This window comes from Physcomitrium patens, chromosome 6 (assembly GCF_059467195.1).
Source record: "Physcomitrium patens ecotype Gransden chromosome 6, ASM5946719v1, whole genome shotgun sequence".
Lineage (NCBI taxonomy): Eukaryota > Viridiplantae > Streptophyta > Bryopsida > Funariales > Funariaceae > Physcomitrium > Physcomitrium patens.
In genome coordinates, this window is record NC_143415.1 from 13693524 (window position 1) to 13715500 (window position 21977).

The 21977-nt window shown below is 40.9% G+C and overlaps 3 protein-coding genes and 1 long non-coding RNA gene across 26 annotated transcripts; 3 read left to right on the forward strand and 1 right to left on the reverse strand.

Annotated features, from left to right (window-relative positions):
- The first annotated feature begins 136 nt into the window (after nucleotides 1-136).
- LOC112283555 (maltose excess protein 1-like, chloroplastic) lies at nucleotides 137-5956 on the forward strand. Of its 2 annotated transcripts, none has more exons than XM_073534919.2 (9): nucleotides 137-687; nucleotides 3308-3484; nucleotides 3609-3899; nucleotides 4212-4301; nucleotides 4413-4514; nucleotides 4641-4759; nucleotides 4931-4993; nucleotides 5282-5343; nucleotides 5506-5956. In XM_073534919.2, the coding sequence occupies exons 1-9, from the start codon at nucleotides 652-654 to the stop codon at nucleotides 5595-5597; spliced, it is 1032 nt and encodes a 343-aa protein (XP_073391020.1). In that variant the 5' UTR covers nucleotides 137-651; the 3' UTR covers nucleotides 5598-5956. The 2 variants fall into 2 exon arrangements, with proteins under 2 accessions (XP_073391020.1, XP_024378150.1); XM_024522382.3 differs by lacking the exon at nucleotides 137-687 and adding an exon at nucleotides 2696-3118.
- A 1370-nt stretch (nucleotides 5957-7326) lies between these two features.
- LOC112283625 (putative zinc transporter At3g08650) lies at nucleotides 7327-10579 on the forward strand. Of its 4 annotated transcripts, none has more exons than XM_024522583.3 (3): nucleotides 7327-7509; nucleotides 7671-8164; nucleotides 8603-10579. In XM_024522583.3, exon 3 carries the CDS (start codon nucleotides 8707-8709, stop codon nucleotides 10531-10533), a length of 1827 nt encoding a protein of 608 aa, XP_024378351.1. In that variant the 5' UTR covers nucleotides 7327-7509; nucleotides 7671-8164; nucleotides 8603-8706; the 3' UTR covers nucleotides 10534-10579. The 4 variants fall into 4 exon arrangements, with proteins under 4 accessions (XP_024378351.1, XP_024378352.1, XP_024378353.1 ...); XM_024522584.3 differs by having other exon boundaries at nucleotides 7829-8164; XM_024522585.3 differs by having other exon boundaries at nucleotides 8066-8164.
- Nucleotides 10580-10730: 151 nt separating this feature from the next.
- Nucleotides 10731-16374, forward strand: LOC112283626 (uncharacterized protein At4g15545). 19 transcript variants are annotated; one of them, XR_002970157.3, is made up of 10 exons: nucleotides 10731-12535; nucleotides 12814-12882; nucleotides 13186-13248; nucleotides 13562-13643; nucleotides 14243-14353; nucleotides 14558-14638; nucleotides 14781-14826; nucleotides 15055-15133; nucleotides 15659-15772; nucleotides 16136-16374. XR_002970157.3 is itself a non-coding variant. In XM_024522592.3 (10 exons), the coding sequence occupies exons 1-9, from the start codon at nucleotides 12284-12286 to the stop codon at nucleotides 15692-15694; spliced, it is 819 nt and encodes a 272-aa protein (XP_024378360.1). In that variant the 5' UTR covers nucleotides 10731-12283; the 3' UTR covers nucleotides 15695-15728; nucleotides 16136-16374. The 19 variants fall into 19 exon arrangements, 14 of the variants coding, with proteins under 14 accessions (XP_024378360.1, XP_024378356.1, XP_024378357.1 ...); XR_002970158.3 differs by having other exon boundaries at nucleotides 15672-15728; XR_012217751.2 differs by having other exon boundaries at nucleotides 15672-15772; nucleotides 16136-16243.
- A 2166-nt stretch (nucleotides 16375-18540) lies between these two features.
- Nucleotides 18541-21277, reverse strand: LOC149989171 (uncharacterized). The gene is made up of 2 exons (XR_016503396.1): nucleotides 20683-21277; nucleotides 18541-20552 (listed from the first exon to the last, which is right to left on the reverse strand). It is a non-coding gene; the product is annotated as an uncharacterized LOC149989171 (long non-coding RNA).
- Nucleotides 21278-21977: the final 700 nt, after the last annotated feature.

Here is a 21977-nt window from a genome sequence, read left to right on the forward strand (position 1 = left end):
AGATAACGTGACATGGCTGAGGGTGTTGGCCGTGCGACGAGATAGTGGTGCAAATCATCGGAGCCTCGTGAGGACCCCAGTTGGTGAGGAATGGGCTGGAATCTTAAAGACTCTGGAGTCTTGGAACTTTGTGGTGACCCGCAATAGCCCTCACATGGCCCTCCCTGGAAGAACTTCTTGCCCCTCCCTGTGCCAGTTGTTGCATCTCCCATTGAGTCTCGATTTACAATCCATTCCAGTGACTGTCTGGAGGCATCTTCGTTTATATAGCTGCAGTGCGACCCAATTTGCAGGTTTCATATTACTTTAAGGCTGCAAATGTGGCCGACTCACAGCCTGGATCATGCATGATACGTCATTCTGATCACTTGGGAAAAAACTTAGCAATTTGAGGTTCGTAAAGGCGACGTTGATGAGGCTCTCCGGAGGCGTTAAGTTTAACGTATGGTATGTCCGGCCAGAGTTGCATATACACTCCTATTCAATACCTTGATCGTAGCATCACTCATAAATAGGTCTCGACTTGTTATTCTGTGTGAAGAGAACGAATGTGAATGACTTTAAACCTTGAGAATCGACCATTTGGGAGATTGTGGATGCATCCCAATTCCAGCTCAAAATCACAGCACTCGCGGCCACGTAGTCATCAGCATGTCGAGCAGATTGACGAAGAATAAGACTCTCCAGGTGAATCTTCGATAATCTATCTCACTCGGAATATTTGTGTATATTCTCGGATTGACAAGCTGTGAACCTGCGCTGATCAGGTTGTAAATTTCTGAGTTATTGAAAGTTGATTAAGTTGACCTCCTTAATTTTCTGTTGATGTCCATCGCCGTCCCTGCAAGTTAGATAAAAAAAAATCCTAGGAGGAATATCACAACTCCGTAGTTATTAGGACTCTGCAACCATTGCCTGGTTGTACATGAATCTCGATCATCTTCAAATTTTTGTGTTTGATGCACGAAGTGCTTGAGAGGTAGATCATCGAAAGGATGGCAATTTTGCAAGATTCCTCGAAGATTCCCCACTCCCAATGCTATTTACGTGTCTTGTCCCACATCCTTTAACAATTTTAGGATTAAAGCACCGAAGTTTTAAAACCATACCATTACAGGCTTTCCAATCAGAAGTACCAATGTTGCCAGCGAAGGTTCCCTCCTGGTACAAGTACGAGGAAAAGGCCATTTAGAGGAATTTGAGAGTAGTAGAAACAACGCACCTTGTTCGGTACCCGTACCCAATAATGTGTAACGGATAGTCCTTTACGTCCATGGTTGAGAAAGAGACCAAAAGACATTCTTCAACTTTAGTGGAAAACCATCCTCACAAGTAGCATCTCAGGACGATCACAGCAAAGAACTGTTTCATTCGTCTATGAGATTGCATCACAAGCAATACAACAACTAACTCATCTACTCATGATCCTGAGGTTGTTAATAGATGTGATATGCATTAGTGACAAGAGCCTCACAGGAGTAGGAGACTAGGGCTCACCCTCCGCAGACACTTTCACCAGGTGGCAATCTCGTCAGTGGATTTATGACAGCCCATTTCTTATGAAACAAGATGAAACACTTGCTTATGTCGAGCCATTGCATGAACTGAATTTTTGACTGTAAGAGGTCCTCATATAGGGTCCAAATGAGTATCCACTAGCTAGACCATACGACACTTGAGCGGCTGAAAATTTCTGCAAGAAGAAAGATTCCTAACCAATGATGCAAAACCAACGGGATCAAACTTTTCGGCAAGCAAATTTAACAGGCTATGAATGCAAGATATCTGGGTTGCGACCCGCAACGCCTTTCTCCTTCGTTAATTATATTCGTAACCCTTTTGTCCTATTCCGCCAATTGATCAATCAAGATCACGAGTTGCAAACCTCGCGTTATGCTTGTAAAATCTGCTTCTAGAAATCTACGTGTGGAAAGGTTGGACATGATTTGTCTCATGTTGAATTCGGCATCACCAATATCCACAATCATACCCTAGAATCAAACACCCAGTGCATAAAATCTCTTTGCTGATTTGTTACAATTTCTCGTTATTGTTAACATTATCTTTTCTTTCTTCGATAAACTGGAAATTTCAAGTGAAAGATGTGCTGAAGAGTTAACCCGCCTCCAACTTGTCAATTGGTTCATTAGCACCTATAATGAAATCCACCATACATAGTGTTCTCCGTCGACTATTCTACTCAGCAATTATGAGCGATCTCAGAAGGTGCACCACTAGACATTATCTATTTTTTTAAAACTTTACAGGTCGCCCTCGAAGTTCAGCTCCATTTAAGAAGAGAAGTGCAAACTACGAGCGTCTGCCAGGTGGTATTGGACGTCAGGTAATAAATAAGAAATAGTGGAGAGGTTTAAGGAAGAAATTCCTGAGAGACATGTCATTACACCAACAGGTTCGAGATCTTATTGGTTGGTGATGGAGAATATCATATGAAGAAGCTTTCTTCTGCGAGGAAGTCCTTACCTCCCTTTGCAAATGGGTCCCTAGAAGTTTGTGAGCCCACCACGTTGCACCCCTCCTCTTAAGATTCCGACGGCCCAGTCCTCGACAATTACCCCATCATCACTCACATGCCATCTCTCCTCCTCCGTGCATTCATTTCCGTAGTTTGTCGTCACTCTGAATCCCTCTTTGGTCGTTATTCTTCCTCCAGCTGGGATTGTTTCAGGACCGCTGGAGTGAGAATCCTTGGTTTCGGTCTCTTTTGGATCCCGGTTTGTTTTGCGGGGTTGCAGAGTGTGTTAGTGAGTGAGTGCCTGCGTGAGTGAGTAAGGGAGGAGGTGCACAGACTGTAACGAGATTTGCATTCATGGCTGTCGCGCAAGCCATGTCCTCCTTTGACGCCGCTTTACAGCGCAATGCTGTGAATGTGGTCGCACGGGATCCCCATTTGCATTCTGGGAATCCTGTGCAGAGTGTGCTGAGGTACGGGGCGAGAATTCGTTCGAGCTCAGCTCGAAATGGGCGGATTAGCAAGGACTTTGGGGGTGGTTTTGTGGCTCGCGAGGAACGGGTTGGATCAATTCTGGTGCACAGGACGAGGACCCAGCTTGCACCGAAAGCTTTGAGTGAGGATGCCACTCCAGAGTTCTCGAAGGTGGTCTTACGGTTCTGCTTGTTCGGTGTTGTTGAATCGAATTCTGTTTTCTGTCTTCTTCTTCTTCTTCTTCTTCTTCTTCTTTTATTTTTTAAATTTTTTTTAGCTCTTCTTGCCTCGAGCTTTGCAAATGTCAGGGTTAACTAGCTTGTGAGCAACTAACGGAACCATGTTGAGCTCTTCTTCCAGGGAGGGGACGAGGAGGCTTTGCCTACCAGCGATTACAAGCGATGGGACGCAGTCACGGCACGCGTTGCTGAATCTGCAACGGTGGCATTCCTGCTTCTGCAACTGCCCCAAATTGTCCTCAACACGCAGAATCTCATGTCGGGGAACCTCGTTGCCCTCACTGCCATACCCTGGATGGTATGCACATAGTTTCGCATGCTTTTCTTTCTTGATAGTTTCCGACACAAATAATGTACTGTGGATGTTGCGCATAAATTGGTCCATCTGGTGAACAGCTCTGGTACTCTGTGGTTGAATGCAGGGCCAGTTGACAGGACTTCTTGGAAACTTGTCGCTTCTCTCGTACTTCGCAGGAAAGAGAGAGCGGGGCGCAACAATTGTGCAAGCTGTGGGTGTGGTTTCCACTGGGGTTGTGCTGTCGCAGCTGGCAATTGGAAAGGCAATGCCCTTCCCAATTTATGTTGCAACAGCTTCCGTGGTGATTATTGGCCTTCTTCTTAACTGGCTGAGCTACTTCAACAAGCTTAGCCCTAGCCTCTGGCAGCTATGGGGCGATGCCGTCACCGTCGGTGGGCTTACGGTGCTTCCGCAGGTGTGCTGCGGAATACCGTTTCGCTGCTAATGATTTCTATTCTCCATCATCTTAACGTTTTGCCGCCATTGCCGTATGGATTTTTCATTTGTAGTGACAGTAAATTTCGTGTCTCCAACTGAAGAAAACCTACTCGGCTTAATTAAGTCGGACGTATCGGCAGAGATTTTCTTCGTTTAGGTTTCGATTATCTTCAGTTTCTCAACAAATGTACATGCTTATCAAGGTTGTCAAATGCAGTGCAGATTAGAAATTAATGTTTTATCAGACTTGCAAATTTTCCATCTGATTGCCGAACTGACTTCTTGTCAGGTCATGTGGTCAACATTTGTGCCATTCATTCCGGCCTCCATCCTCCCAGGCACCGTTTTTGGCGCGCTTGCTTTGCTACTGGCCATTCTGGTATACATCATTTTAATTGGCTCTGTCTTCAGTCATTATGGGTAGATTCGTGATAACAGCTACCTTTATAGTCTGTCCTCTATTAACAGTTGTTATGACATGGTACGACAGGCTCGGCTCAACAAGCTGCCACCATCTGCTTTAAAATTCTACACAGGACTCTCGGCATGGACAGCAACTCTTCTCTTTATGTGGGGTCCTGTAGCGCAGGCGGTATGTGCTTAAGGCACAATTTTCTAGGCTGAGAATTGAAACTGCTTTTTCCTTGTTATTTAGCTCATTTTTTTGGAGAAACGATCTCACGCACTGAATGTTTAACTTGTTGACCTTGTTGGACAGTGGTCGAATTATTTGAATCCTTCCAACATCAAGGGCTTGTCAGTCCTCACCATCTTGCTCGCCATGGCCGGCAATGGTCTGCTACTGCCACGTGCTCTATTCACCCGCGACCTGATGTGGTAAGATTTTGCAATAGTGATAATTGAGCTGTAGTTAAGCGTTCGACATCTGCTTGTGCATTATATTCTCATTTTTGGAGTAAGTGGTCTATCGACAGCAGAGCGCTGTATTTGAGATACTTGAACAATATTGTGTCAGAGATGCTTATTTGTATTCTGGTGTGAATACAGGTTCACAGGATCGTCTTGGGGTACTCTGCTACAGGGTTGGGGAATCCTTGTCACTATGTTTGTGTAAGCAGTTCGCGACCATTTTTCTTTTGTATCCACCTTGTGCGCTAATGCATGGCTTGTATGTTAGCCTATCCGACTGAATGAAGGGATGTTCATTCTCCATACACACCCAAACATTAATTTCTCTACTTTCTAACTTGACTCGGGATTTTACGACTTGGTGCCAGTTCACAAACCCCCGACAGATCAATCTTACATGATAGGGTGTTGAACATTGGTGTGGTTTTAATAAAATCATTTCGCCTAGTGGATTCTCTGACGTAACTGTTGTCTGATTTGATGTTGCAGGTTTCAAGTTATCAATGAGGTATATTTCTACGGAGTCAGCGCTGTACTTGCGGTTTGGCTAGGTAATATATCCTTCACCTCTTCAGATGCATGTGCCGCTGCCTCACCTTCGTTTGAGCAAAAACAAAATTGTCGTGTCTATAATCTAAGTGAAATAGAACACAATTGATAAGTTAGATCACATGAAGGGCATATACCTGACATTCTCGTCTATATTTATGCAGGCTGGATGTTTGTTAATGATGCCAAAGCTTACTCGCTGCGGTCTCCCGTCGCGCCATTGATTGAACTGGTCACTGGAAGTAGGTCTGCGTAATGTAAAATCGACAAGTGTCTTACTCCTTCTCACTGCTTATGTCACATATCTTGTGTTAGCGGTAACCTGCCCAGGTAACTGTAAAATAGCGAGAGCGTCGTGCAGGACGAATAGGCTTGCTGAAACTTGCACAAATCCTCGCTCTTTGAGCCAGCAGAGTGATGTCTTCACTTTTAGTGTATGCCTAGACCTGTTAATCTCGACCAAAACTGTTTATTCATTATTCTAGAAGTCAACTACGGATGCAATGTGAGGAAGACGAAGTTTTCTAGAAGCCAGATTGTATGGTTAAAATTGATGCTTCTGGATATCCTCTTTGGAAGGTCCACTTTTGTGCATATCAAGTTTATTCTTTGCTACCTCTCTCTCTTCCCCATTCTGTTTTATAAAATCGTTTTGTCCTCTTTGCCTCTCTACCTTAGTTCCTTGACACTGCATTCACAAGGATTTCTGGAGGCTGAGGTAAGCAGTTATGTTCACCCTGCCCTTAGTGATTCAGATTTTGAACTTCACTGATCAACGAAATCTTCTGTTGTACGACCTCTTTACAACAATCTACCCTACGGACCAGGAACGCAGAATAATGAAAGAAAAAGCGCATTTCACAGTGATGAGGTTTTCACCAAACTGCTTGACCTGATTAGAGCCATTCTATTCATGTTTCCTTTTTAATTACCTGACTTGATCTGGAAGGTCTTGCACTAAGAACAAAATAGAAATAAGAACTAATAACATTGACAACCAGCCTCAGATGTGTCACTGCAAATATCCAAAACAGATTGCAGTGTCAAAGCATCCCACAAAAGTAGGAAAAAGGATGTGTTTGATCATATTATAAACTACACATACATGCACACACTACTTGTACCAATAAGTGAAGTAAATTATGTGTTCGTGTTTTCTTTGCTACATGTGATGACATGGATGAAAATTACTAACAATATATGGAAGTCAAAGAGTAATGAATCTCACAGAATGCCATCATATCGTTTTTGGAAAACCAGGCGCTCTACTTTCGAAGTGTTTGAAATTCATTGTAACTCTTAAAGTGGGTGGTCACATTCAGGAGACAAAGTGCGAGGCTGCAGCTGCTATATCTTTTGATTGGCTGAAACTAGGAAGCCAACCACAAGATTTGAAATTGGTGACCTGTCACCTTCACCACTAATTGTAAAGACTCCCTAACATTATGCCTTAGTGAATTCAGTTCTTAGATTTTGATTCTTGTGCATGTAATGCCAGAAAGTGCATACATGATTTACACACATGAAATCCAAGAACTTTCTCTGTATTGAACTTTAAGTTGAAAAAGAAATAAATGCCCAGGGGATTGTAAACGTACACATATTTATAAATAAAGAATGGAAAAGAAAACGAAGGTTATTTTATTTCAAAAGTGATTACAAACTCGCAGTTATTTATTTTTTTCATACAGAAAATGATAGAAATTATTCTATGTCATCCATATCTATATATTTAACCTCATGCTGCAAAATCTGATGAATCAAACAGGAAATGTTTTAGGTCAGTTCAGCTTATTAGAAACAAAAAATAAGAAAACAGCACACCTCCTCCAGGGTTACGAAATGGTCTGTGGGTAGATCACTCCTGGGTTTTTCTTTCTTTCTATTTATTTTATTTTCGTTTCCTGGAACTGTTTCGAACGCTCTAAATTTGCAGGGTAACAGGATGTTTACTCTGTGGCTGTGGATAACAAGTCAACACGGTGTCTGGGTCTCTATGTGTGTGTGTACAGTGTGTGTACAGTGGATGACTAGGAAAAGTATGTATGTTTAGTTCCTGATTTTTACATAGTGACTCAGCCCAGATTGTGGAGGCACACGCGGTGGTGTTCAAAGGAGGTCGAGGAGTGAGTGTGCCTCACCTAAGCAGATGATCCGTATGAGAGCAGGTGAGGCTCATCACTGCACATTCTTCATAGCTTTCATTGTTTGGCAGCGTACTGGAGCGATGTAGCATATATTTTGTTCCGTGAGGAAGCCTTCACTAATGTGGGTGTTGCCCCTTCGACCTCTTCCCTCTTTGTTAAATCTATAGTCTCTCGTGGTGCAGAGGATTGTGCTATGTCTGTAGGGGTAGTAAGTTGAGCTTCGACTGGGATTGGGGTGAAGGGAATCGACCGACTCTTTTGATTCACCTGGGTCTTTTTACATGCGATTTAATGCTCTGGAAAGGAAGTTAGGGCAAGGGTTGATAGTGGGCTGCTACAGCGAGGACGCGAAGTGATCCTCAGGGTTGTGACCCAACCGCGATGGAGTGAAGTTTCAAGGACTGGGTTTGGCTTACGTGTGTAATCCGACTTATTCAGTCGGTAGCTGGATCATGAAGCAATTTATTTAGGACTGGCGAGAGCACATGTAGCGCGGATGATCCCTTCTAGAAAAGGGTTAGGTCATTGAAGACACCAAGATTCTCGTGGGCTCCTTGAAGATATGTCCTTGTTGTAGTGCGTAGGTATACCGAGATGCGGGTAGAGGGTCAGGTGGGGGCAGAGAGGATGAGTTGTGCGTGGGTGCATTGACATGCTGCAGCGATTCAAAGCCAAGGTACAATGTTACAAGACCTGATTGGATATTATTGTCAGTATTCTTAGTATGATTGTTTTGATGATGATGTCGATGGCGATGGTGTGAAAGGGTTGTTTACTTGAGGAGGAAAACTCTCTAATGTGTGCTTGAACATTGCATCTCATCGGACAAGCGCTTTGGTTAGTATGTTTCCAGTACGAAGGAGTTATAGTTCTAATTCTGCAGTAACCTAATCTGGGAGCTGTAGTCATGTTTTGGAAGCTATAGTGGGGGTTCTGGTTCATTGGGTAGTTTTGTTTTGTGTGCTTTTATATCTTTAACTTTGTTTTTGGAGATGCTGGTTGAGAAGCATTTTACGTCACACCCATACGCCCTACTCTAGGGAGTTCTGATGTTTAAAATGAACGTATGTTGACGAAACTATCATTTTAAAATTTTAAAATTTTCGTGCTACAGATGGTGTTATTTTTGGAGACACTGGTTTTGGAGGAAGGCAATAAAGGTGACGATATGCAACGTCTTAGGGTGCAGTGAGTCATGGTCCTTGCTGTGTTTTAGGGATGAAAACAAAGGTAGATATCTTTACAAGGACAATGGAGACTAAAATGTATCCCTTTAAGAGAAACCATAGCTCTGCAGGTCGAGCTATGTCATCCCTTGTCCTTGCAGTTCTGCTTTTGCTAGCATTTCAGTTCGCAATATGTCTAGTTCAGGGAGAGACCCTACAAAATATTCAGCAGATTGGGACATTAGAGGCCCAAGTAGCACATGCGGCAACCATTACCCATAACATATATAATTCAGGAGATCAATTGGTCCCAGAGTCTACTAAAAGTGTTCCGGTTTCCACAGTAGCATGGCTCACACTGGCCATGGCCGTTGCAACTGGATTAGGCGCCGTGCCCTTCTTCTTCGTGCAGCTGGAGCCTCGATGGGGAGGTATATGCAACGGCGTTGCTTCAGGCGTGATGCTCGCAGCAAGCTTCGATCTCATTCAAGAGGGTCAAAAGTTTGGAGGAGGTAGTTGGGTTGTTATCGGCATTCTGGCTGGCGGACTGTTCATTCTTCTCAGTCAGAAACTTGTGCACGATAATTTTGGAGAAGTCAGCATGCTGGATGTGAAGGGCGCGGACGTTCCCAAAATGATATTAGTGGTCTCAATCATGACCCTGCATTCGTTTGGGGAAGGTTCTGGAGTAGGGGTATCTTTCGCAGGCCCAAAGGGATTTTCTCAGGGCTTGATGGTTACGATTGCCATAGCGGTTCATAACATTCCGGAGGGATTAGCTGTAAGTTTGCTCCTTTCAAGCCAAGGATTATCAGCGAAGCAATCCATGCTATGGAGTATCTTCACATCCCTACCACAGCCGTTAGTAGCCGTTCCTGCATTTATGTGTGCTGAAGCATTTCGCCAATTTCTGCCTTTCTGTATGGGCTTCGCCGGGGGCTGCATGATATGGATGGTAATGGCAGAAGTTATGCCTGACAGTATTAAAGATGCAGGGAAGGCGGAGGTAGCAACGGCTGCCACCCTTGCCGTGACTTTCATGGAGGCTCTAAGTGCGTTGCTGGAAAACCCGGAGGGAGGCTCTGGTATGAGGAATGTTAATATGCTATTAGCTTATCTTAGCTTTGGAATTGGTCCCTTCGTCGGGGCTTTGATACACATGCTACTTCTGAGCTCCATCAAGCTGCCACTGGCTATGGCTACTGGAATTGGGGGAGGTGTTGCCTTCGTGGTAGCGACATGGAAACCCTTGCAATTTCTATTGAAAGGCAAGCTGAATATCCTTTATGTCTTCCTACTTCTATTTTGTGGAGCATTCTCTCACTTTGTGCTTCGAAAGCGCATGGAATCTAGAGCCAAGTCACGCAAAACAGAGACAGTGGCTCTGTGCTCTGGGAACCCACTTAACCCTGTAGCAAGGAAAGCTTTCTTGGCCTCATTTATGATTTGGTTTTATTCCTTTGCCGAGGGACTGGCTATGGGTGTTGCTGCTACGAGAGGATACAGCCTCTACTTAGTATTTCCTGTAATGCTTCACGGATTGCCAAGTGGAGTTGGTGTGGGTAGTATCGTATATGGAGCTACAGGTAGCAAAAAGGTGTCGTTTTTAGCAGCTGTTCTCTCTTGTTTGGCCGGTCCTATGGGAGGCATCTGTGCAGCACTTACTGGAATTGGTCCAAACGGGCTTGAAAGCTTGATTGTGGTGGCATGTGGTAGTCTTTACCCAATTTTTACCGGCGTCCTTTTTCGGCGAGCGCTGAGTGTCGACCCAAAGAGCACTTATTTCGGCGTTTTGATGGGTATAGTGTTCACCGTGATATCTTTGACAACCACACGGCTTGTATGCCTATATACGCCTTACTGTGGCACTTCTCTTTAGCTGTAAAAAGATTCAAATTATTAATCTATATTTTATTCTTAGGTTATTCAGGAGCAACTTGTGACGATTTCGCTCTCTATGCTGCTTTTAGATGCTTCCCGCATGATTACTAAGATAGTCGTGTTTCAGGGACTTCGGTCAAATTGTACCATGATTCTAGGAACTCTGCAAAATTTTATGATCACCGTTTAACATTATCCTGAAAAAATGACGGATCTTTTGAAAATTAATGACTTAAGTGGAAAATTGATATTTGAACCAAGACCTAGCATCACATTGAAGCACTTCACATTTTGTGATTCCAATGTGTCTACGTGTATTCTTCGCGGAAGTCTTTTGGGAATTTATCAACTTTTTTATCTTATTTTACATGTATCGTCACACCATGTTACTTCTGAACAATGTTATCTGCGTCCAGAACGAGGTTTTAGGAAATCGGAATCATCCGATGTCGCTTATTCTGAAAATTGAATCTCTGGCTGTATTCTATAATCGCAAAATATGGAGACTAATGGCACTGTGGTTTCATATGTGCACCTGTGGGTTGCGTGTATTACCGCTGTCGACAACAGAATCAGGATCATTGTATGTCTTGTGAATGTTTGCAGTAGAATGCTAGAGTTTGAGGTGGTACCTTAATCGGGCGAAGAAGCACAATTTAGGCAGCAGCGATGAGAAAGTATAAGAGACGAGGGCATCCGCAAGTACGTACAAGGAATGGGTCGACGAATATTGACGTCGTTGCGGTTATGGCATTAGCGATTTTTGCGGGTTCAGGGGACCACTATGAAGCTGAAGTGGAAGTGGTAAGTATTATCATTCCTCAATCAGTAACTTAAATGTTTGAAGAATGTTATTGTTAGCTTTTCATGAAGTTGGGATCTCCCTTAATATCTTGTGCATCCAGCTACGTAACATTTTGTGACAGTTACTTTCTGAGTTGGCTTTTGCATCCTCCCAAGCGCGACATAGCTGTGATATCCCAATCAGGTCGCTGCGAGTGTTAGAGCCCATGGCCCTTGCTTCAGTTATCTTTGATATGTTCGTGCACTTCAAGAATGTAATGTTCTCCCTCTTCTGATTTATTCTCTGATCCTTGTTTCTCTGATGAATGCGAAGGTGGCCTGGCCACATGTATCTAAACCAACTTGTAGATAAATCGGGGACAGTTTCGGAGCACGTGGATTATTCCACAGCTGCTGCGGCGGTTTTTACTAATTTTCTTCCATGAATCGAGATCAGGGATATTCATCACTAGTTGATGACTAGATATCAATTGTAGTGGTAGAAACTATGGTAGTTTAATGGGACTATTTGATTTTGTAATGTCAGTAATGCTTCATATAGAGGCGATTAAGGGTTGACATTCGAAGCGATGCAAGTGAAGGTAAAGACTTGAATTAACTGGAAGGTCAGTGGTCATGAAACATTTTGCTGAAGAGCTTTGAAATCAAAGCGGGTTTCCGTCAGAATGAAAATGTGGCCGACTACTGTCGCCAGAATGTAACGGTTAGTGAATCGGTATTTTAATGGTGTCGAATGGAGTCAAATGATATCTTTTTCGAGGCATGGCTATTTTGGATTTTGAGGCTCTGAAGAAGACGTGCCACGGAGTCAGTTTTCTTGTGTTTGGTTAGAACCTTGAATACATATATTCCTGTAAGGTGCGTTAGAGTTTTGTTGCAAACTTCAGTATACTGCTACAAATTGCATCGAAGAAGTTGTCAAGAAGGAACATTGCAAGGAGGACATGGGAACGCTTCCGAATAGTGTGGTGGCTGCCTTACCAAAGGACCTTGACGCGCAATTGGAAGTCGCGCAGCAGATCACCCAATTTGCTGTTTTTGGTCGTGTTAGAAAGCTCGAAGAAGAGGCTTTAAGTTTAAGATCAAAGATATCCGAGAAAGATGCGGTCATTGGAAGTCTTCAGGCACGTGTTATTGGAGCAGAGAACACTTTTACAGAAACTACGGCCAAACTGACTAATGCTATGGAGGCGCAGGTGTGCTCACAACATTTCCTAACTCTAATTTGCACCCACCCTCTTCTATATGTCGTCTGGTCCCCTAAAAAAATTCGTTTGAAGTGATACATTTGGTTCCAGTCAATTTCTCTATTGGTAACTACTGTTATAATCGCTCTTATAGGTCTTATTTTTCTATCATGCGACATACATAAAGCTTCAAACTAATTTGGAATTTAAGATTTTCACGCGACCAATTGATGTTTTGAATTTTCTTTCTGTTGAGGTTTATTCTTGATGCATTGGGTTGCATGCAGGCAAAATTGATCGAAGACAAGGATGTCCTCTCAGCTCAAGTAATGAAGTTGATGTGTCAAGTTTCGAAGGTAAGAGAAGCTGCTTTAGAGAAGGAAACTATAGAAATTAAGATTGCGTTTGATATTCAGCTGTTGTAAAGATGATAAATAGCAAAAGAGAACATGCGAACTACAACAAATTTTTATATAATTATGTGATTTTGTGGTCTGGAGTTTTACCCCACGATGGCTGTTTTGGTTCTAATCGTTGGTTTCTAACTGGGCACTTTCGTCCAAAGACCTTACCGTAATCGGCTAAAAGTAGTCTCATATAATGAGGAATCTTCTGGTTTCACTGATATTAATATTTTCTCCGTTGGATTTGTTTCTCAGTTGGACGAGTTCAGGAAGGCGTTGACGAAATCACTTGAGTCAAGCACAGAATGTGGTGACCCGGCAAGAGTCATTACCCAGTTTCTCATACGATGTCAGGCCTGAGCTTGCGCAGTCTCTCTCTCAAAGTCTCAAAATGACTGCATCGACCTTCATAGCATACTCAGTTATTCCTATTTCTGCTACTGTAGTATTACAACCTCACAGTAAGATGTATTCCATGTGCATGCAAGGGCATTAACCATCAGTATGCTCTGTGTACACACTCCGGTCCAAAGTTTGTATCTGGGACACGAATATTAAACTTGCAGTATTGGTGAGGCTTTATTGAAGTCAACAAAGGTGATATCTTGATAAATGTGCTTGCTGACTCCAGGTTGAAGAAAAGAAAAGACCTTGTCCACCAGAATCATCTGGTGAAGTGCTAAAGACCACACCCATTTCGTCGGGAAGGAAAAGTAAGACTTCTACCTCAGCTGATTGATCAGCATGTTTCGCGTTCACGTAAGCAAGAACACTTCGACTTCTTTTTTACTGAAGCGCACGCTCCTCGTTTAGAATCAATCACATATCAAATTCTACTTTCCAGTATATTAGAAGTCAGAATTTCCTGTTGAATAGTTCATCAAGCCCGTGAATTGAAGCATTGTTCAACACAACGGCATCGTTTACTCAAAGTATGGTGCTATAAGCTCTGCACCAGACGAGCTTTCATAACCGGAAATGCTCTTAGTATGTAAATCGTATATATTTTCGAAATACAGCCACATGATGTTGCCTTCGCAGTATAGGAAACACACTCCTCCTAGATGAGAAGGTATCCTTACGCACTTGACCTCAAGGTGTCAGTATGATCTTCAGGGTATCGCTTTTTTGAACATCTGGAAACTCGGAATAATGGTTGCAACTCCATGTTGACTCTTTTTTATCTCTTTAGTTCTCGGAGGTGATATCTGCTCATGACGCATGTTCAAGATCCAGGTGCAATTCAATAACACTATTTTGAACTTTGAGTCAACAGTGAATTCTAACAGTGATAGTGATCACTCATTTGTAGATGCTGGAGCATTTTCATGCAAGAAGATAATATGCCCCGAGTGTCCTGAAGCTTCTCCCTCATCAATTCCCGTTGAAGTAGCTGTGGGTCCTGACGAGGGTCCGGCAGAAAGTATGGTCATACTCCACTACCATCATCGAAATTCATTTAATTCACGCATAGAAGTATTTTTCGTGTCAAGAAATCCTGCATTATTTGTGTAGTGCTACACCTCAACCTCTGCTGTTTCACTTCTAAAAATGCGTGTGCATAACAGTGAAACGAAGTAATACATCTGTAAATGTATCGTATTGTCATTTTTTTTTTCATTTACAGGCAGATATAATCAGTTTGTATATTCAAAAGTAATTGATCCTCTGGTCGCTCGTGCACCATCAGACAGTTCATGTCTTTCAGGTAGAGGATTGGAAAATTACATTTTTCTGTGGATCTTGTTGGCTTTTTGGAATCACTAAAAAAAATTTGCTTATTTGACAAACCAAGTTTATACCTACCAACAAAACCCATTTAATGAAATGAACTTGATGTTTTGATACAGCAAAATCGCCAAAGTTTGATGGCAAAGAGTTTTTTCGACTAGTCAGGTGCGGAACCACTCCTACCAATAATAGAACCTTGTCAATTGCTAACACTCCCTTCATTCATTGATGGGAGTGTATAAGACCTTATTATATTTTATTTGTTGTAAAGTAATATGTTTTGATTTTTTTTATATCAACTTTTAATGGAATGATGCAATTTATCGGATTAGAGCTTGGAAAATTGCCTTTTTATTTTTAAAAAATTGATATAATTAAATTTATAAACTTTAGGAACCGGTTGTCACATGAGCAATTTAATGAGTTCTTGATACAAATTAAAGAATTAAATGCACATCACCAATCAAGAGAGGTGAAATTACTTTGTGCTTTTTGAAGTTTTAGTATTGGTGTATGTTTTTTTTAATTGATAAATATAATAATTTATGACCTCTCTTTAAAAAACTCTTAAATATTTGACATTTTTATCTTAAATTCGTTATCTTGAAGCAAGATTGAGTATAATTTTTAAAGAATATAATGCAGGAGACAATAAAGAAGTCTAATGAATTATTTGATCCAAATAACTTTGATCTTAGTGAAAAATTTGCACAACTTCTTTCTCAATATATTACTCCTCTTCTACTATCATCTAAACTATCATCAAATCTCTTTTAAACTTAAGATGGTCTCTTAAAAATTTAGAATCCATATTTATAATAAAAAATAAATCTATTAATAATAATATATATTATAGAAAAAAATATAAAAATAATCAAACTTACATGATATTGTGCTTAATTAAATTAACTATGTAACATTTTTAAGAATTAAATTGTTAAAATAAAATATTATAACCTTCTTGAAATTTGTTATGTTGTTGCATTGCATTGAATAGATGTTCTTGGCAGGATTAGAAATTTTTTCTTGGTAGATTTCATCCAAAGAATTCAAATTGCAATAACCATGTACCACCACATTGCAAGGATTAAGTTTTAAAAATTACATAATTGTAATTTATGTTTTAATTTTACTTTTATTTTATATTGTAATTTTGCAAAATTATTAAAATATATATATATATATATATATATATATTAAAGTTTCTCTTATTACAAAGGATTTAAATACATTCTTCATATTATTAATTTTTTAATTATTTGATTATTTATAATATGTAATGAATAAAAAATATATTTACTAAATATGTATATTAATTTTTTATTTTGGTAATAATTCCACTTTATTAAATAATAAAAAATAAAAATGAATGAATGTTTTATCTTAAATGTAAAATTTAGAAGATAAGTATTTAATAAAATATTATTTTTATCCAAAACAAAATCTAATTGGTAAATTTTTTATTCATATTTAGGTACAAGCTTAAGTATGTGATTATTCAATGGTGAAAGCTTTGAGAGATATACCTCAAAAATTCTAGTATATACAGTTAATGAATTATTTTGTATTTAATTATAATAATGCGTAAAGCACATGTCTTTACAAAAACCACAATTAATTAAGGAGCTAGATGCATCCATGCATTTACTCAATATCTATAAGTTGAGGTGACACCGTGCTGAAATATTCAATCAAACCAAATTGTGAATCCAACATGAGTGTTGCCTTTTGAGATCTTGGAAGAGATTACAACTAAATAATGGGTTGAATATTGTGCATTGTGTCATGGTATTGAAGGCAATAGTACTGCTGAAGAGGCCCATGTACTTCCCAAGTCAGTTTTTTTTTCTTCTTCGTTTTAATATATTTCCATTAATAACTTCTCAAGCCAGTTTTAATATCCTAAATTTTTGAAGAGGACTGGATTTATTACCAGGTTTATTGCACATGTTACATATTCATTTGTGATGAATGTGTAACATATTAACATTTATTGCACATGCTAACATAAGATTAAAGTACAACTTTTCCAACTACGTTAACATTGTTCAACTTCACAAATGGCAGAATTATATACTCACTGTGAAAGCCTGCCAAGTGCTTGTCTCTAGATTGATTGAAATGAGATCTTGCCTTTCAGTTTGTATGGATGTTCACTTGCCTGGTTAATGCTTGCTCTTGTTCTTTCTTTCTCTTTCTCCATTTCATAGCATTTGTCAAGCTCGGGTCAAGCACTCTTCAGCCTGATGACCAAGTAGTCTAGCTACACATCTAAAATTCAGGATTTTAGGGCTACAATAAATACCAACCAATATGTACATTGTTAAACCAGGGTGCGAACATCATCCAGTTTATATTGAAATCTTTTACTGTATAAATTTCATGAGCAAACATGACACCCTCTTTTCAGATCGGTTTGATTTGCCATATCTAAAGCTTTGCTTAATCTAATATCAAATAATAGTGCTTGGTCTCCAATATTTGCAATTTTAGGATGACATGCGGAAAGAGTACATGAGTTGGAGGTGAAATGTGAAGTATAGAGGTTTTATGTGGACGTTTTGTCACCAAACTACAGTCTAAATTGATTCCCATGTGTGGCATTAAGGATACTGTTAGTATTGCAATGCAAACTACCTTCAAGTGGGCTACTTGGTAGTAAGTACCAGTTCACAATAATACAAGCACCAACTCTATCATCAGTGTAGACTGTTCACAGTTCCATTGTCAAAGACAGGAGGAAACGAGCTGCAACGAAGCAAACTTTATATACATACACAGATTCCACACGCAAGTATGGTTGACCAACTGCTGATCATGTAGATTCATTGAGCAGGCATATCCTTCACAACCTGATCTGTGAGAATGAATGTGGGCATTGAAGTTACTTATTGCCAAGTTTGAAGAGAAGTAGGTTGTAGGAGTTACGGTTGGCAGGATGATGGAGAGAGACCTTCCTGGGGCGTCCAAGTTTTGAGGTGCTGCAATGCAGGCTGTCATTTGCTATCAAAAGCGGTACTTGCGGAAATCAGCAGGATGTACGCAGAAAATAAATGAAGATGTAGGAACTTTCTACTCTTGAGATGAGTTTTTATTGCAGTGTGTTGTACCACCGACGTGAGAGATTATGTCGTACGTGATTTTGCATACAATAAAGAGAATTGCAGCACTCAGTTGAAGGCGAAAGGCAAGTTCAACTCAAGAGAATTACTTATCCGGATGTTGTTAGCAATGTAACGTTAGCTAAACCCTTTTCTGAATTTGGAGCATGTTTAACTAAAATGACCTCATTCAAAAATATATCGTAGTTGCAATTACACACAAGTCAGTGATTGCTGCGAACACACAAATACTGCAAATGCAGTGAAGTTGTGATGTACCAGTGATGTTAAAGCGATGAATTTCCACCGAGTGTGCTCCTTCAGAATTTTTGAGATTTAGGTACAGCTATTGTACATTACGTTTACGGTATCTATATATGACTTGTTTTGCAGAACATAGGTGCTCTTCAATTGGTGAAGGGTTGTGAACTGAGGTGGCCCACCTCAGTTCACAACCCTTCAAGGAGCTTTACATTCAATAAGCACAGCAAGAACAGAAGTTGAAATTCACGGGTTGGTAAAGCATGGCCTGCTAAAGCGATTTTCAATTCGTCGCTCTACCATGAATCAGAATCTCAAAGTTTTTTCCAATCATGCAGTATTTCCAAATTGGTAAATTACATCTGGATCATACGTGATCGTGAAATAAGTTTATTTGAGAAACTTGTAGAAGCAGAGTTCAACGCAGTCTTCGTGACGTCTCTTGTGGCTGTGGAGTATTCAAACCAAAGCAACACATCCGACTTAGTAGCGTTTGGTTATGCCCAAAATAGTGACCATGCTTGTCTTTCCATCACAATCTATTATTTACATGACTCTAAATAAAACTCACAAAGGCTCTAAATGTTCAGAAAAAGTGCAGCCACAGCCGTGAATTTGTTCCAAGTGAAATGGTTCAAAAGCTATTCAGATTGCCTCAAAAAACATATGTACATCGCTGGAGAGAGCTGTGGTTGTATTGCCGCACCCCACACTCGCGAAGTCTGTTAACTTTTTATTTTTTGAAACGCCAAGGCAGTGTCTTAAATCCATACATCCATGCAGTTACCAAAATTTCTGGCATTTTGCTTGTATCTCATTACTGAAATCCTTGATTTTTAGGACAATATGTTTCAAAACGGTACAGCAAATAGTACAACATAACAACCCTGAACTTCATGTTCTGAATCTTAAAAGCCTTTTAAGTACGTCCACCATCCTTGCAACTAATCAATTTCATGTGCACATTGAAGTATACTGGATCGACTTCAACAACTTTGAGATGATAGTTTCTTGATTACACTGACTCCAACAACGAATCATATACTTCAGGTAAGGAAGACCTGGACAGATGCAATATTGGACAACAGGGTCTCTACTGATTGCTCCTACACGCATTTCTTTCATCTCAGACGAAAATTACCAAGGTATTCTAGAGAACTGTGCATATGCTTACGGATTTCTAACGTAACTACCTTGTGTAACGAAGCAACGCAGGCGCTGTACACTGGACCTGGTCGGGTTGAATATCAACAACATTTACGACCTTTCCTGCAACCCCTCTCGTAACGTCTTCAGCTGAGTATATCAACTAAGTGATCTCAAATTCAAAGCTAGTTTGGCATGAATTCGTACCTGTGACACTACATATCCAAGAGGTTTATATTTAAGAGCAAATTAAGATCAGGGTCGATCATTGAATCATGTTGTAAAACTGATTATAGAAACTGTTGTGAATGTCATGTAAATTGAAATAATCCAGCTAGCCTGCAACGGCCGCAACTACTATGCCTGTTCCAAGTCACATTGCATTCCACCACTGCTGATGACAAAACAGCTCTTCATGTTTCCACAGACATCGAATGAACTGAGAATTTTAGTTTCTATGCATAGTTCCGATTGCGGCAACAGAGAGCTCAATGACTACGAAGTATCAGAAAAACATGCCTCAATCCTGCCAGTATAATGGAAGCTTTGCCAGACTAGATTGCGACTTTTGGTATACATCTGTTCAGTCACGTCACATCATCTACTTATAAGTTGAATGTCCTCTCCTGGTACAAAGTAGCATGACCAGTGTAGGAGACGAAAGCGCAAAAAGGTAGACGTCAATTCGGTGATGGTGTGGGGCCATGAACCGGGGACTTCGACGGAAGAGAGAGTACCAGCAGGCGTGGATAAGTTAGTTGGGGATAACGGTGAAGAAGCCCTGGTACTCTTAAGTTCACGGTGGTCCCGGAGAAAATATCAGCGGAGGAGGACAGGTACGCCACACGTCCTTCTCCAGACATGAATGCAAATCATGCAATTCCTGTGAGACTCACAAGATCAGGGGAAATCAAACGCCTTTGCAGATCCTCTCAACAATTTTGCGCCTCAGGTCAGTGGCTGTTGCCATGTAGGTTCAGACCATGCGCAAACATATGAGATGAACGTCACCTTTCCAACGATTGAAGCAGCAGGGCATCAAGCACCGTCAGCCTACCAATCACAGCTATGTCACGAGGAAACTCACGCAACTCTGTCCGCCCCGCAAGACCTTCGTCATATACATATGATAGTTTCAACACGAATCTGCAAGTGAAGCCTCGAACAAGTTGAACTAAAACCTGAGGAGGATAATCTATTAGTCCTTAAGTTGCCGACATGTGAGTCTAATGCTCTAGTCGATCATCACCTCTGAATCCACTTTCGACAATTATTCAGATCGGTACAAAGCCTGCACTGGGCAAAGATCGTATACTGCTCATCACCTTCGGAATAAGTTGACCCACAGTTCAACTCAGTGCATGGACCCATCATGTGGCAAGACTGCAACAACGGCGTAGGGTCAATGAACTTGTTACTGATTTCTCTAGCTGCAGCTCACACACGCCAGCTCGAAACAGTCTGAATAAATACCGGAGTATTCAAACAGCATTTTGCCACAAATATATCATACCTTAAAAAGTTTCCAGTGTGCGAGGTTTCCTCGCGGCGGTGCATCAGCCTCTAGGTTTTCTCGATGCAGTCTGATCGAAGCAAGTATGCAGTAGCAAAAAGAAACACCGGAGCCAGTGATGCAGCTCCTACTGCAGCATTCCCAAGCTCATGGTTCTGAATGGGAATGAACACAAGCCAAGGAATCAGGTGCTCGGTCCTGCTCCTATTTTCTCAAGGACTAGCCTCCCAGTCAGATTGAGCTACATTACAACATTATAACACAACTGGGGATGAACAATGTGAAAAGCATGCTCGCTTGAAAGCATAATGTTGAATTGTGAATTTTTCATCATTCTGCATTTTTGTTCGGAGTAGGAAGACGTTTACCATGTGCTTTTGATCTCTCAATACTTCAAGTTTAAATTTTCTTAAATAGGTTGGATTTTTTTACACAATGCATACTTTATTTTTTATGATCGGCATTTATAATAACAAGAAATAGATACATAGGGTCTTAAATTCAATTTTTGGTTTTTAGTAAGATCGTCTTATAACTCCCACCCAACAACAATGTTGAGAAAAACACAAAAAAATAAATAAATAAAATAAAGGATCCAATGAGAGAGAATGAAGAGTGTGGCTGGTTCAGTTGGTGGGGTTCACCCGTTCACACTGGCATCGACTCAATGGGACACGTCATCAGAAAATGAGTGCTGACGTGGAGGGGGCTCGATGATCGTGTCCGACGAGGCAAGAGTTGTCGGCCAGTTTCCAACAGCCCCTTCGAGTGTCTCCCATGTGCTCACGTGGCCCTACCCTGCCAGGCTGTCGCACAATCCCCATTCATCCAACCACCACGAATGCCACGAATGCCACGCACACACCCCAGCCCCCCATCTTCGGGAACTCTATCGGGAACGCTCGTTCTCTGTGTAGGGAACGGACTGACTCTGCACCTGGTATTGTATTGTAGCCCCCCATCATCCCAAGCTCCTGTTCCCACATCCAGGGCTGCGTGCTTGCTGAGCTTCCAATGTTGCCTTGAAATTAAGTTGCTTTTAACAAAATACTGTATTACTTAGAGGTAATATGGTGGTTGTGGTTTTTAAATTAAGAATATGTAAATCACAGTTTTACACGAAACTCACACAATAACTCTCATGATTAGACATGTAAAAACAATTCCCTAGCTTCTCTAAAAAGGTTTCTAATGTGTACATCATGACAAAGTTCTTATTGGTGAAACCAAAGATAGCATTTAGAATTTATTAGAATAGAATATAAGATTAACATAACAGAAAACTTCTCAATTTG